The sequence below is a fragment of the Panulirus ornatus genome, chromosome 9 (genome assembly GCF_036320965.1).
Source record: "Panulirus ornatus isolate Po-2019 chromosome 9, ASM3632096v1, whole genome shotgun sequence".
In the NCBI taxonomy this organism is placed as follows: Eukaryota; Metazoa; Arthropoda; class Malacostraca; order Decapoda; family Palinuridae; genus Panulirus; species Panulirus ornatus.
In genome coordinates this window covers 48,843,548-48,859,849 of record NC_092232.1, presented here as the reverse complement: position 1 = coordinate 48,859,849, position 16,302 = coordinate 48,843,548, and the positions used below count along the sequence as shown (strand labels likewise).

General features: G+C 50.3%; 2 protein-coding genes across 6 annotated transcripts in view; one reads left to right on the top strand and one right to left on the bottom strand.

Annotated features, from left to right (window-relative positions):
• LOC139750403 (retinol dehydrogenase 12-like) overlaps positions 1-16,302 on the bottom strand; it is a 367,894-nt gene that overhangs the window by 197,439 nt on the left and 154,153 nt on the right. The window lies entirely within an intron of this gene.
• Positions 2,379-16,302, top strand: part of LOC139750399 (uncharacterized) — a 109,050-nt gene continuing 95,126 nt past the window's right edge. For 2 of the 5 annotated variants that reach the window (XM_071665148.1, XM_071665144.1), the window contains exon 1: positions 2,379-2,595. Coding sequence is in view for 2 of the 5 variants with exons in the window: in XM_071665149.1 (XP_071521250.1) it covers positions 3,232-3,257 (26 nt within the window). In the remaining 3 variants the exon portion in view is untranslated. Of the gene's footprint in view, positions 2,596-2,632; positions 3,258-16,302 lie in introns of those variants that run through there. The other 3 variants (XM_071665149.1, XM_071665146.1, XM_071665145.1) reach the window with 2 other exon arrangements.

Below are 16,302 nucleotides of genomic sequence, written 5' to 3'. Positions count from 1 at the left end.
ACACACACACACACACACATTCCACTAAGGACATACACACCCACACATTCTGCTTACTCTCATTATGGAACCTTCGGTGACGTAAGCGTACACCAAGGACACACACACACACACACACACACACACACACACACACAGAGCCCCATCTTGATCTCAATCTCTTTTATGGTCAGTTCAACAGTTACTATTATGAGCTGTCAAGTTCTGTAGTATCTCAGCTCGTGCATTTTTCAGGCGAGTGGCGGCCCCGAGTTCAACAAACTTGTTATCTATTGATTGACACGGGTCTGGGTGGCTGTGTATGTGTGGGAGGTGTAGAGATGCAGGTGTACTACACACGGGTGTAGATCCCACTCCCCGGTTGGGTGGGCGAGACACTGGACGTGACAGGGACAATCACACAGGTTCATATGTGGTCTCACGACGCGGGATGGAGATGTCACACCAGCGTAGGACCTTCCCTCTGGTCTCCAGATCCTTGACATGTCTCCTGTACGTTCACATACGTAATGACCCTCCTTGTAATCACCTATTTATAATAGTCTATTTGTGATTTCCTTTTTTTTTTCTTTTGGTACAGTGTGGGGGAGGGTGTTCTACACTCGATGGGGCCACCCCCATCTCTTGAACATTTACTATTTACGTCAAACTTTTTTCTAAACTTGTTTGCCGTCCACATTTGGTGGGGAGAACAGTGAAGTACTGAGCGAGTACAAGGACCTTGGTGTATTATGCAATTACAATGGTAGGATTCGCAAAGGAGAATTGGAGTTGAGAAACCAGGCAACGAAATCTGTGCAATTCACTGACTGGCGCAAGAAGTAAGTCTGATTTGGCAGCTGGTAAGCACACTGAGGTGTTTCATACTATGGTGTCACCAGTGATGATCTATGCACCGGAAATATGGGGGTTGGGGGTCACTGTGTTGTAAGAGAGAGATGGAATTACTTGTAGATGAAATTTTTTATAAAGTGTTATGTGTTCTGAAGAACAGAAGTACGGTTATGGTGGTAGGAAGAACTTGGTGTCTACCCACTCAAAATATATATCAAACGTCGAATGATTGGTAAGTGGTCAGATTTTAACACTAACTGGAGTTATTTATCGTATAAATGTTCACTGTAATTAGACATGTTCAATGCTTACACCTAACCCATGGAGTGATGGTATTAAGAGCCTATGTGATGACTGAGGTATGTGTGTGTGTGTGTGTGTGTGTGTGTGTGTGTGTGTGTGTGTGTGTGTGTGTGAGGCTATCGTAAAATATTACCAACCCAACTTGGTTCTGAGGGGCAACTGAGGTAAACAGATCAACGGATCACCACTTGAAATAAGACCTTGTGAACTACACCAATCTATCGTAATCATAGAATGTATAAACAGGTATGGGTGAACATCTTGTGATGTCATAAATGAGTAAACACATTATAGGGATGTAACTACACGATCACGCAACAATAATTTACAATAACTGTAAACAGATATTGATAGGATAACACTGTGGATCATGAGCATCATGTATTATTTCAAAGTGATGATGATAGTGTTGGCTTTCGATATCTTTATATCCCACACTATTACAAATGTAAGCCAACTCAATACAAGTAATTTTTTTCATTAATGCAAACTACTAATGTATCTGTTCATAAGAAATTATAGGCTCTTTTTTTCAAGCCGTGTTTAGTATACTGAAATGAATTACTGTAATGAGAAGCCACTGTAATTATTGCTAACGAGTTAAATTGTTCAGCTACTCAAAAATGCACTCCGTGAATGACATATTTACGACAGTTTCTGATGTTCTTAAAGAGATGTTCTATCCTGGTCTGTTCACACTTGCGTAACTTTTGTCTGTCCCATTCATCCAACACTCGTACAAGTACTTGTTTACATCTTTCTGGTACAAGTCTCTTGCTTAGTTCCGTGTTATGGTAATGTGGATGTTCCAGCCTGTGGTCTATGGAGGAACTGGTCACCGCTGAAGTCCTATCAAACGTTTATATTGAGAAAAAAAAAAAAGACTTGGGAAAAGTTGTGATCAGGTCGCTCCTCGCTCTTCTCTCGTCGACTGTAGACACATCGAAGGCGTTGTACGCGCGCGCGCGCGAGCGTGTGTGTGTGTGTGTGTGTGTGTGTGTGTGTGTGTGTGATTATACCAAACGTTTAAAAAAAACAGGAAAGTTATAACAGGTCACCTCTTACTCTTCTCTCTTCGACTGTGGACACATCGAAGCCTGAGTGTGTATATGTGTGTGTGTGTGTGATAGGGGTGAGTGTGTGCGCGCGTGCGCCCGTGTGAGGGAGGGAGGGGTCGTGAGTGAGTCAGAGGTACGTCAGCGGGCGGGAATAGCACAACCCTCCACCAAATATAAAGGCATTACTCCACCAGTGGCCGCCACGCAGGCCGCTCTACCTCCTCTCTCTCTCTCTAACTCCCGCGCCCCCTCTACACCTCCTCCGATACTCTGCCCCCCTCCTCCAACGATCACTCTCTCTCTCTATCTTTCTTTCTCTCCTTCTGTCTGTCTCTCTCTCTAGTTTCTCCCGCCGAAGGGAGCGCCGACACCAAGACGCCAGAGGACACACCACCACCAGGTAAACAGACGACCCACCCCCCCGTTTAACCTCGAGGGGGTCCCCCCTGACGTGTTGCCCCCCTCCTTGGATTATATACACACGCACACACACACCCCCTCTGCAACCGTGAGGAGGAGGAAGGAGGCAGCGGCGGCCGGATAACCAAAGCCCCCTGGTGCTCTACCGCAGCCGTGAACCGGACGCTGCTCACGGATCACGCCCGGTCCCACTCTCTCGTGTGCGAGCTACAGTGAAGAAATACACCTCTCCAGTGTTGTTCTCAGACCCCGCACGCGCGCGCGTGCGTGTCTGTGTGTCTGTGTCTGTGTGTGTGTGTGTGTGTCTTATCACCGCTAAAGTGAGGACAGTGCCTTACAGTGATCCGTGGTGGGTGGAGGAGCCGGAGAGGTGGGGAGAGAAGGGTCTCGTGATAAAAATATGGGACAAGACTAAATAGAGGAGCCTTAAAATAACCAACCCACATACCCAGTTCACGTCAACGTTGAGTCACGTCCTGTGAGCTGTGCCAGCGAGCGCGCGCCCCCCCCTCCTCCTCCTCCGGAGGCCCACCACGCCGTTTTCTGTCGAGGGTGATGCCCACCGCCGCCCGGCGGCACTCAAGTGTAGCCCCGCCGCCCGTTTTCTGTCGAGGTGATGCCCATCACGACCTGCCCTGGAAAGTAAGTCGTCCGAAAACCTGGTCGTTTTCTTTTTTTATTTCATCTCGTTTTCTTTATAGACAAAAGTGAACTTTATGGAGAGTTAAGAAGTGAGTGGAAACTGTACATACATATTTTTTTGTATTTTATCTCGTTTTCTTTATAGACAAAAGTGAACTTTATTGAGCATCTCATTTTCTTTATAGACAAAAGTGAACTGTATTGACGGTTAAGAAGTGAGTGGAAATTGTACATATATATATATATATATATATATATATATATATATATATATATATATATATATATATATATATATATATATATATATATTGTCAGTGATATAGTAACCTGTACATCAAGTTATGCTGTTGTTATATGCTGATGGCTTCCCGCTGCCGTACAAGTGACGTGCGAAGTGTATGAACAACAACAACAACAACAACAACAACAACAACAACCCCTTTTTGAGCACGGTGCGCACTCACAACCCCCTGAGCGAGACGACCTCAGGGAAGGAGGAGGGTTGTACCGCCGTGAGCCTGTGGCTTAAGGGGGTGAAAATTGGCCAGCCAGCCAAGCCATGTCTCTGGGGTCGATAGCCATAGGATGAGGAGGAGGAGGAGGAGGAGGAGGAGGAGAGAGAGAGAGAGAGAGAGAGAGAGAGAGAGAGAGAGAGAGAGAGAGAGAGAGAGAGAGAGAGAGAGAGAGAGAGACGAACCCCTGTGAGGGGTAGCACTCCTCTGTGTGTGTGTGTGTGTGTGTGTGTGTGTGTGTGTGTGTGTGTGTGTGTGTGAGGTGTCGCTGTGGTCAGGCCAGCATACCAGACGCAGACTCTCTCTCTCTCTCTCTCTCTCTCTCTCTCTCTCTCTCTCTCTCTCTCTCTCTCTCTCTCTCACGCGAGACCCTGACCCGAGGCCGGCGAGGTCACAGGGACTGGCTGAGTCGTCCTCGCCGCCCACGCGGGGGTTCGTGAGGTGTTCTCGCTCACCTGTGCTGTGTCCTCGCCCTCTTTCGTGTTGTGCTGGGTCATCGCCGCTCACGTCTTGTGTCCTCGCCCACGCGTTGTGAGGTGTCCTCGCCTACGTGCTATGTTGCGTCCTCGCCCACGTACTGTTGTGTGTCCTCGCCCACGTGTTGGGTTGTGTCCTCGCCCACGTATAGCGGTGCGTTCTTGCCCACGTATTGTCTGGTGCTGTGTTGCGTCCTCGCCCACGTATCATGTGGTGCTGTGTTGTGTCCTCGCCCACGTGTTATGTGGTGCTGTGTTGTGTCCTCGCCCACGTGTTATGTGGTGCTGTGTTGTGTCCTCGCCCACGTGTTATGTGGTGCTGTGTTGCGTCCTCGCCCACGTATTATGTGGTGCTGTGTTGTGTCCTCGCCCACGTATTATGTGGTGCTGTGTTGCGTCCTCGCCCACGTATTATGTGGTGCTGTGTTGCGTCCTCGCCCACGTATTATGTGGTGCTGTGTTGCGTCCTCGCCCACTCAGTGAGCTGTGTCCTCGCCCACGTACTGTGTAGTGCTGTGTTGCGTCCTCGCCCAGGTATTGTGCTGCGTCCTCGCTCACGTGCTGTGTTCTGTCCTGACCCACGCGTTGTGTTGCATCTTCGCCGCCCACTTGTGTTGCGTCCTCGCCCACATGCTGTGGTCAGTCACGAGTCCTCGCCCACTTGTGTTGCGTCGCGTCCACCGCCCATGATGTGTTGTGTGTGTGTAATTTCCTGTTTGCACAGTACGGAGAAGAGGGGTAGGGGGGTGGAGTTCCACACCCATGCCTCCCCTCCCCTTCTCCTCAACCCCTCCCCCCCCCCCATCTCCTGAACACACACACACACACACACACACACACACACACTATTACAATGTAACTTTTTCTTTCTTTTTTAAACTTTCTGTTTGCTGTCCACATTCACAATCTAGTAACTCATTCTGGGTCCATTTCTCCGTTACTCCCACGCTATATATATAAAAAAGAAAGCCACTTCTTTTACATCTTCTCCAACAACTTCTTTTTTTCCTCCCCCCTTTTATTTTTGCCATAATGTCATATGTTATGGTCTGTGGTTAGCTGTTACCTCCTTGCGTCTTACGACGACCTGGTCACCCTGCAGACACCATCGACCTGGGTTTAAAAACTTCTGGGGAGGTGTGATCAACTCACCCCCTCGCTCTTTTCTCCTTCCACTGGTGAATGGAAGGCCTTCAAATGTTTCCTTGTATCTCGGGGTCTCTTAGCTGCTGCTGCCCGCCCGCCCCTCATCCTTCTCGCCTCTCCTCTGGATCTTCTTTAATTCTTTGTGGCGAGATCAAACCTGAGAAGCATATTCTTGCCTTGGCGGAATGTGGGATGTGTGAACATCCTACTGAATGTTACGCGAAATGTGGGATGTGTGAACATCCTACTGAATGTTACACGAAATGTGGGATGTGTGAACATCCTACTGAATGTTACGCGAAATGTGGGATGTGTGAACATCCTACTGAATGTTACGCGAAATGTGGGATGTGTGAACATCCTACTGAATGTTACGCGAAATGTGGGATGCGTGAACATCCTACTGAATGTTACGCGAAATGTGGGATGTGTGAACATCCTACTGAATGTTACGCGAAATGTGGGATGTGTGAACATCCTACTGAATGTTACGCGAAATGTGGGATGTGTGAACATCCTACTGAATGTTACGCGAAATGTGGGATGTGTGAACATCCTTACTGAATGTTACGCGAAATGTGGGATGTGTGAACATCCTACTGAATGTTACGCGAAATGTGGGATGTGTGAACATCCTACTGAATGTTACACGAAATGTGGGATGTGTGAACATCCTTACTGAATGTTACGCGAAATGTGGGATGTGTGAACATCCTTACTGAATGTTACGCGAAATGTGGGATGTGTGAACATCCTACTGAATGTTACACGAAATGTGGGATGTGTGAACATCCTACTGAATGTTACACGAAATGTGGGATGTGTGAACATCCTACCGAATGTTACGCGAAATGTGGGATGTGTGAACATCCTTACTGAATGTTACGCGAAATGTGGGATGTGTGAACATCCTACTGAATGTTACGCGAAATGTGGGATGTGTGAACATCCTACTGAATGTTATGCGAAATGTGGGATGTGTGAACATCCTTACTGAATGTTACGCGAAATGTGGGATGTGTGAACATCCTACTGAATGTTACGCGAAATGTGGGATGTGTGAACATCCTACTGAATGTTACGCGAAATGTGGGATGTGTGAACATCCTACTGAATGTTACGCGAAATGTGGGATGTGTGAACATCCTACTGAATGTTACGCGAAATGTGGGATGTGTGAACACCCGACAGAACATTCCCTAATCCCTAAAAATGGATGCTGTTCTAATGTTTGCCAGAAGACAGTTTTTTTTTTGGGGGGGGGTCACCTCTCTTATCCTCCTAATTTGGGACTCTGGCCACAGGTTTAGGACCGATGTCAACTCCCATCTTCCTCCCACACACACACACACACACAGACTAATGAGGAATATAAAGGAATACAAGCAGCAACATTGTGACCACCGGGTCCTTTTCTTCGAGGCAGTTTCTGGTCGTGGGAGATGTCAGAAACACACAGACCAGTGTGGGTGTAAAAAAAAAATTCAGAAGGTATACACGGGTCATTGAGACACAGATTTAACTTTCCAATTGTCATTTTCACTGTAGAGGTGCGCGCATGTGATGATCTGGTGTTCTGTTCTCTCGCTGTGTCCTATCTCCACTGCGTTACGTCAGCTGGGAGTGTTGAAATGTCAGACGACCCACTTTGGAAATGTGTCTAGGTCCCCTAGCACCATGATGCAATCTCCTTTACTCTTACGTCCCCCATAACACTGCCATATTCCTCGCCCACGTGTTGTGTTGTGTGTTCGTCCACGTGTTAAGTGTTCGTCCACGTGTTGTGTTTGTGTCCTCGTCCACGTGTTGTGTTTGTGTCCTCGCCCACGTGTTGTGTTTGCGTCCTCGTCCACGTGTTGTGTTTGTGTTCTCGCCCACGTGTTGTGTTTGTGTCCTCGTCCACGTGTTGTTCTGTGTCCTCGCCCACGTGTTGTGTTTGCGTCCTCGTCCACGTGTTGTTCTGTGTCTTCGCCCACGTGTTGTGTTTGTGTCCTCGTCCACGTGTTGTTCTGTGTCCTCGCCCACGTGTTGTGTTATGTGTTAGTCCACGTGTTGTGTTGTTGTATGGTGGGGCTAGGCAGCGGGGGCGTATGATGGGGTCAGGCAGCGGTGGCGTATGGTGGGGCCAGGCAGCGGTGGCGTATGATGGGACCAAGCGGCGGGGGCGTACGGTGGGACCAAGCAGCGGGGTTGGAGCAGGGCAAGACACGCGGCTCTGTATAAGGGCAGGGCAGGGCGGGAGCTTCACCTGGTGTCACTCAGCCCACCGTCCCCTCCACACCTGCCGGGGGACCAGCACTCAGCCCACCGTCCCCTCCACACCTGCCGGGGGACCAGCACTCAGCCCACCGTCCCCTCCACACCTGCCGGGGGACCGGCAATCAGCCAGTCACCAACAACCTGCAGGGGACCCATAGTGCAGAAGCGGCTCTGACTCACCAACGATCACTTCGTCAGCATCGGTCACAGATTCCTCCACCGTGAGGCTCCTTGCTTGCTAAAGTCCGTCCCAAGAACGTGAAGTCGTCAGACGGCCACAGAACCACAAGGTAAAGCGCCCACCTCCGTGATATTGACCTACCTATGAAGCCCTCCAAGCAGGTCTTCCCTCGAGCGACCCAACCCTCACCTACTGCTCCGTCACCAGTGGGTTGTCTCCGTCAGTCAAAATACCACATCGATGTCATCAAGGCCACGATCTCGGTCAATCACGACCCACTGCCACTCACTCAGATGCCGGACCCTCAGCTTCGTGTAAATTCCGTGCTTTAACTGAGCTTTTCACGGACGCTGTAAATCATCACCGACTCGCACCAAACTAATACGGAGGCATCTCTTCCCTCCAACTGCCTCGTCAGCTTCCCAGGCTTCATGTGTCGCAACCTAGGGTGACGCAAGACCTCGGGCGGCTCTCTCCTTCGATGACATCACCCAAGGCTTCCCTCCTAGTCAGCCACAACAGAGTCATGAACAAAGCAGAAGAAACTTCAGGCCATGGATTTCACACACACACACGCACACGCACTTCCTCAGCGGGGCGTCGCCAGAATGTGCGCTTGCGAGTGGACCTATCTGTCCGTCCCAGTCCCTCACGTGTGCCCCACAGCGCACAAACAGCGGACAGGTGCTTCCTCGTCTTCATAAACCGTGTCCTGAAGAGAGCACCTCGTTGTTCTTGTTATAATAATTATAACATCGGTTGTTGCTTCTGTTGTGATGGTGGGGACGTTAGAATCACTGGGTCTCTTCCATACACGGGGGGGTCCTTATCTTCGTCGACGGCTCTGCCACTAATGTCAGAGTTGGCCACAGCTCACCCGATCGTCCAGCTCTTCAGAAAACCTTCTAACAACCTCCACCTCTAAGCCATCGATAACTACGTCACCATTAGCTAAAGAGTGTAGTCAATGCACGTCAGCTTCGCTTCCAACCATGTCCCACCCTCTGCTGTCTCACTAGGCCGCCCCCAAGCTCCCCTCGTAGGCTGTTCTGCCCACCAAGGCTCCTGGTGTCACCCTGGACGATAAGATAAAACTGGAACACATCAGTATTATCAACAGTCCCTCACTCATCGTCACTCCAGTCATCGTAGACCCAATACAACTTAAAGGCTCCCCGCGCCTGAACTCGAGCACAGTTGCGGAAGTATCATTCTGCTTACATTCACCTATGCCTCCCTCACCTGGTGTTCCCATTTCCCACCACACCTCAAGGCTTTCTAGATCAGGCGCAGAAAAAGCACATGCAAGACCACCCTCGGGTACTCTTGTACTGTCAGTCAGGAGGCGCAAAACACAACAGTCCTCTTAACGTTCTCCATCATCATCTGCATCTCGCATGACAACTCTGGGAGAAGCTGCGGAACCCTCCCCGCCACCGTCATCTCCTGCCACCGGAGATCCTTCATCCCCGAGTTGCAGTTTGGCACCACAAACCGCATTATAGCTCGTACAGACCTGCCACCCCCCCAAGCGTCAGTGTAAACCCCCAGGGTACGATTTATGATGGCTTGACCGTATGACCTGACCTTTTTATGGGTCATAATACCCAAGGGTCGTCGTATCGTTGTGTTCAAGGGGCACACAGGCTGTGCTCGAGGGGTTGGCACAGTAACAGTTGAGACGGTAAGAGTACGAGGGTGGCTGACACTGTGGACGTCAGTGGGTTACCTCAGTCGTATAGTATGGCTTACGTGGTCTCCTCTCAACGATGGAGGCAAATGCGTCGAACGCCGGCGATAGGGAGGGATGACGGGAGCTGTGTGGGGAGGCCTGTGATGGGTACGATCATGGCCAGAGACCAGTCTGGTGAGTGGCAGTCGTTTAAAAGAGGGTCAGAAGGGAGGAGGGTCGGATGAGGGGCAAGTCTCCCAGTGTGGAGGGGGCGGAGGTGAAGACCCAGTGTTTCCATCACGGCCTCCAATACTGACTGTGTGGCGTGAGGTACTTCGCTCTCCCAGCGAGTGTGAGTGGTTCCAGGGCTACTAAAGTCCACATCAAGGCCGGGCCTTAATGGAAATACCGAGAGGTTAATGAAAAGAAAAAAGAAGAGGTAAAGGATACTTTAGACGAATTCTGTAGTAAGAGGATAACGTATTATAGTTATTGGGAAGGACATGAGAGGGTAGAGAGTTCCAAAGCTTCGAGGTGTAGGGAAAGAAACGGTTATCAAAACGGCCCACGCCTTGAGTTGCCAACGGCCACACAGTAATCATGTGACGCAGCAGCTTGCCGAGTATTGGTGGGGGCACACAGGCAGCCAGCTCTCGGGAGCAAAAAACTAAAGTACTGCCTACATATGAGATGAATTGAACCAATAATGCGGTGCTGAGCAAGGGGGTCATGTTTGGAAGTTAGCCTGGGATGGTTTATATGTCGGACCGCTTTCGACGGAGAGCCAGAACCACCTCAGACACAGGAAAATCTACCAAAAGCAACAAGTGAATTAAGACAACACATCGGAAAACGGGAGCTGTAAAGTGAATACAAAGGAAGAAAATATATCTGAAGGACGTCACCAAGGGGAATCTTTTGTGGTCTTGAAATCTGAACACACGGGCGCCGTACTGTGTTATACACGCAAGTACCTTACTGTGTGATATCTGTCCACAGGGGCACCTGACTGTGTGATATCTGTCCACAGGGGCACCTTACTGTGTGATATCTGTCCACAGGGGCACCTTACTGTGTGATATCTGTCCACAGGGGCACCTTACTGTGTGATATCTGTCCACAGGGGCACCTTACAGTGTGATATCTGTCCACACGGGCACCTTACTGTGTGATATCTGTCCACAGGGGCACCTTACTGTGTGATATCTGTCCACAGGGGCACCTTACTGTGTGATATCTGTCCACAGGGGCACCTTACTGTGTGATATCTGTCCACAGGGGCACCTTACTGTGTGATATCTGTCCACACGGGCACCTTACTGTGTGATATCTGTCCACACGGGCACCTTACTGTGTGATATCTGTCCACACGGGCACCTTACTGTGTGATATCTGTCCACAGGGGCACCTTACTGTGTGATATCTGTCCACACGGGCACCTTACTGTGTGATATGTTTATACACAGGCACCTTACTGTGTGATATTTGTCCACACAGGCGTCCTACTGAGTAACAATTGTACACACTGGCGTCCTAATGTGCGATATATGTCCACACACGGGCGCATTACTGTGTGATATTTGTCCACATAGGCACCTTACTGTGTGATTGTCCACACGGGCACCTTACTGTGTGATATTTGGCCTACAACACATGACGCCAATGGCAAATCGGAACAGCGACTGGTAAAACCAGACCCAAGACTGAGAGTAGCAGGTATAATAACAGTGATGATTATGACAATGGAATTCGACCGCAGGACGTGGAAACACAGGTGTTTCCTCTCGCCCTTAGCGTGTGTGTGTGTGTGTGTGTGTGTGTGTGTGTGTGTGTGTGTGTGTGTGTGTGTGTGTGTGAAGTCAAGCTCGAGAGATATGAAGTCACTCGTACCTGTGTGGCTGTCCATCACCCCTTCGTCGGTGGGCCCCAAACTACTCACCTCCATACAGTCCGTCTCCCTCCCCCTGTGTCTGCCAGCCTCACCTCATCAACAACCGTGTTACGCTCCGGCCGGGGAGGAGGACTTGTGTAGGGTGAGGGCGGTAGGGAGAGGAGGAGAGGATGCGGAGGGGCGTGTTGTGGAGTGTGGCGAGGGGCTCCTGACCACCATCCACCCACACACACACACACACACACACACGTCATGCCGCAGGCCACATCCGGGACCGCTGCCTCCTCCTCCTGCCGCAGCCCCACGGGCCTAGACAGGTGTGCGGCGGACGTCTCAGGGCGCGACGCTCCTGCCGATACGTCGTGCTCACCAGCTTACGACCGTCTTCAACTTCCCAGCAACCCCGTCGCCCTTTGGCTGTCCTCTGTGATTCTCTTGATGCGTGATTCAGTGTTCCTTTTGATGCGTGATTCAATGTTCCATTTGCTGCAGGATTCAATGATCCTTTTGATGCGTGATTCAATGTTCCTTTTGATGCGTGATTCAATGTTCCTTTTGGCCGTCGATTCTGAGCAGAATGAAGGCGTCGGTCGGCACCACCACCACAGCCCGTGTGCTCCTGCAGGATGCAGAGAGAAAGACACGTCTCTCTCTCTCCCTCTCTCTCTCTCTCTCTCTCTCTCTCTCTCTCTCTCTCTCTCTCTCTCTCTCCCTTATGTTGCTCTAGCGTAGTGTCGTTAGGATACGAACAGCAGACACCAGAGTTCCACCTGTAGTGGTGAAGGAGCTGCTTCATCTGTGGTGGTGAGGGAGCTGCTTCATCTGTGGTGGTGAGGGAGCTGCTCCACCTGTAGTGGTGAGGGAGCTGCTACACCTGTGGTGGTGAGGGAGCTGCTTCATCTGTGGTGGTGAGGGAGCTGCTCCACCTGTAGTGGTGAGGGAGCTGCTACACCTGTGGTGGTGAGGGAGCTGCTCCACCTGTGGTGGTGAGGGAGCTGCTCCACCTGTGGTGGTGAGGGAGCTGCTTCATCTGTGGTGGTGAGGGAGCTCCTCCACCTGTAGTGGTGAGGGAGCTGCTACACCTGTAGCACATTAGGGCACACGAGATGTGCTACACCAGGGGGGTGTTCAGTTCCATGACTCAAAGGGGACGACTCCAACCCAGGCTCAACCACGACTCAGAGGAGTGGTGGTCGAGTGTTCCACCGCCGCCACATTCCTGGTGGTGGTCCTGGCGTGAGGGGCAACGACCCAGGGAGTGATCCGTCTCCACTCCTGCCGCGTCAGGAGGTTACGTCAGACAAACTCTTTGAAGTCCGTCCTAAAAATGATACTTTGCTCTATACGCATTTTTGTGAGCGAGGAAAATGTAAAAGTCTTACACATATACGAAGTTAAAGAAAGTATAATTGATGTGGTTCAAGTAAACCTTCCTGAGCACGAAGGTACGACCACTGAGCACGAAGGTACACACGAAGGTACGACCCGTGAGCACGAGGGTACGACCCTTGAGCATGACGGTACGACCCTTGAGCACGACAGTACGACCCTTAAGCACGACGGTACGACCCTTGAGCACGACGGTACGACCCTTGAGCACGACGGTACGACCCTTGAGCACCACGGTTCGACCCTTGAGCACGAGGGTACGATCCATGAGCACGACGTTACGACCCTTGAGCACGACGGCATGGCCCTCAAGTGTGATAACCAGTTTTCCCCAGGCCCTGGCCCCTCCCTCCTCAACCTCACCAATATTCACATCCCAAACAATCCTCAACTTTTTTCTTTTTACAATATCCTGCACCACCGGCTTAGCTGCAACGCCCTATATGTATATAACGTTTAATACTAAGGCCAATATATATATACATGTGTATGTGCATAGGTTGGGCCATTCTTTTGTCTGTTTCCTTGCGTTACCTCGCTAATGCGGAAGACAGCGACTAAGTATAATAAATAATATATATATATATATATATATATATATATATATATATATATATATATATATATATATATATATATGGTCGCCTTTTTCAAGCCTACTTTCCTATTTCGCTTTTTGCGAGGTAACATCAGGAACAGACGAATCATGGCGTCACTTTCACACAACTTCCACTCTCTGCCTGTCGTGTACAATGTGGCAGCACGTCGCCCCTCATATAGCACATCACCTCACATTCAAGCCGTCCTACCACATCCCAATACTGTACCTCATCCCTTTGTTTTTGTTGACAGTGATCTTCAAATCCCCCTTCCTAATTTTCTTTCTTTTTTTTTAAACACTTTCCAAAGCCCAGTTACCAGCCCAGCAAGTTCCTATCTGGAGTCTTCCACTTGAGATGCGTCATCAGGAAACAGCAGCTGATTCACCTCCCATGCCTTTACAGCCCTAGCATTGCTGTAGACCCCGCACACCTTTCTCGAAGACTTTAGCATTTCACCTGCCTTACTAAACCATCCACAACCAGATTAAACAGTCATGGTGACATCACACATCCTTGGCTCGCACCTTCGCCGGAAACCACTCGCTCTCCTCCCTTCCCACACGCGCTCATGCCTTACTCGCCTCATAAAAACTCCGATGCATTGAATACCATGCTATTTACCCCCCTGTATATTCGGGGGATATGTCCTAAGAGCCATCCACGTCAACCCTAGGATGTTTCATCGCCAAATTCAGAAATGCAACACACGTCACTATATTCCCTCAAGCATTTCTCACACACATTCCTCCAAACAAACACTTGCTCCACTAACCCTCATCTGAGGCCATAATACTCCTCCCCAGTCAGTTGTGATGTACTCTACTCCTCCCCAGTCAGTTGTGATGTACCCTACTCCTCCCCAGTCAGTTGTGATGTACCCTACTCCTCCCCAGTCAGTTGTGATGTACTCTACTCCTCCCCAGTCAGTTGTGATGTACTCTACTCCTCCCCAGTCACTTGTTATGTACTCCACTCCTCCCCAGTCAGTTGTGATGTACCCTACTCCTCCCCAGTCAGTTGTGATGTACTCTACTCCTCCCCAGTCAGTTGTGATGTACTCTACACCTCCCCAGTCAGTTGTGATGTACTCTACTCCTCCCCAGTCAGTTGTGATGTACCCTGCTCCTCCCCAGTCACTTGTTATGTACTCCACTCCTCCCCAGTCAGTTGGTATGCATTCGACGACACGCTCTCGATGACCAAGTATGCTCAAAATAACTCCCATGATTCGGACGTTCGCATTTACGCTGCTTGTCATCGTACCTGCATCACTCAGCCTGTCCTCAGGCCCCTCTGCCTTTGGCCAGTCGTCTGCCTGACCAACCAATCAACTGCAACTCCACCTCGCTTGAGGAACTTGACTGTAGCCCCATCCACTGCCCTATGCTCTCCTACCCTCCATCTTGTGCACGGCTTTAATCTACCTCTTCTCTGCTAGCCATCCCACTGGCCATGGCTTGCAGTAGATGTCACATTATCCCAAACACACCATACCCGCCTCTCGGTCACCCAGCACATTCAGCAGTCCTTAAATACACTCATTCATTCTCGTTTCCACATACCATTCATCTGATGATTTCTCTTCCGCGTTCTTCACTGTCTTGTTGTTTTTTCTCACACAATTGATCTCCTTTTCAAACATTTTTCTTATCTCTTAAGTTTACTTAAATTTTCTCCATCATTCACTGGCCTTAGTCTACAGCTCTCGTACTTTTCTCTTGACCTCCTCCTGCTTTCTCATGGACTTCTCCTAATCACTCGCACTTATTCCGTGCAAATACCAACTATATATAAATATACAAAAGACCCAAAGACCCCCTGGCTCCTGTAGCTCCATGGCTGCGCTACACTCAGTAACAGGGGAGTGAGAGGTCCTTTGATGAGGCTACAGTGTACTCTCTTTCATCGACTGACGATGATCCAGCACCGTGATGTAACCTAAAGCTGGCGGAGCATAGTGACGCACACACACACAAACACACACACACACACACACACACACACATCACAGGCGAGAGAGAGAGAGTGTGTGTGTGTGTGTGTGTGTGTGTGTGTGTGTGTGTGTGTGTGTGTGTGTGTGTGTGTGTGTGTGATCCGTAACGTGGTGAGCAGAAGGTAAGGAGCCAAAGGCCCCTTTGGCTCCTGCCTAACCCATGCGTCTAAATCCTTTGGGGATGGCAGAATGACATGACCCCTTGTGAACGACGGCACGACCCTGGAGCACGACAGTACGACCCTGGAGCACGACGGCACGACCCTGGAGTACGACGGTACGACCTTGGAGCACGACGGTACGACCCTGGAGAACGACGGCACGACCCTGGAGCACGACGGTACGACCCTGGAGCACGACGGTACGACCCTGGAGCACGATGGTACGACCCTGGAGCACGACGGTACGACCATGGAGCACGACGGCACGACCCTGGAGCACGACGGTACGACCCTGGAGCACGACGGTACGACCTTGGAGCACGACGGTACGACCCTTGAGTACGACGGGAAGACCAACCAACCGACCAGCCAACCGACCGACCCACCAACCAACCAACCTACCAACCAACCGACGAACCAACCGACCAGCCAACCAACCGACCCACCAACCAACCAACCGACCGACCAACCAACCAACCAACCGACCAACCAACCAACCAACTAACCAACCGACCGACCAGCCAACCAACCAACCAACCTACCAACCAACCAACCAACCGACCGACCAACCAACCAACCAACCGACCAACCAACCAACCAACCTACCAACCAACCGACGGACCAACCAACCAACCAACCGACCTACCAACCAACCAATCAACCAACCAACTAACCAACCGACCGACCAGCCAACTAACCAACCAACCTACCAACCAACCAACCAACCAACCGACCGACCAACCAACCAACCAACCGACCA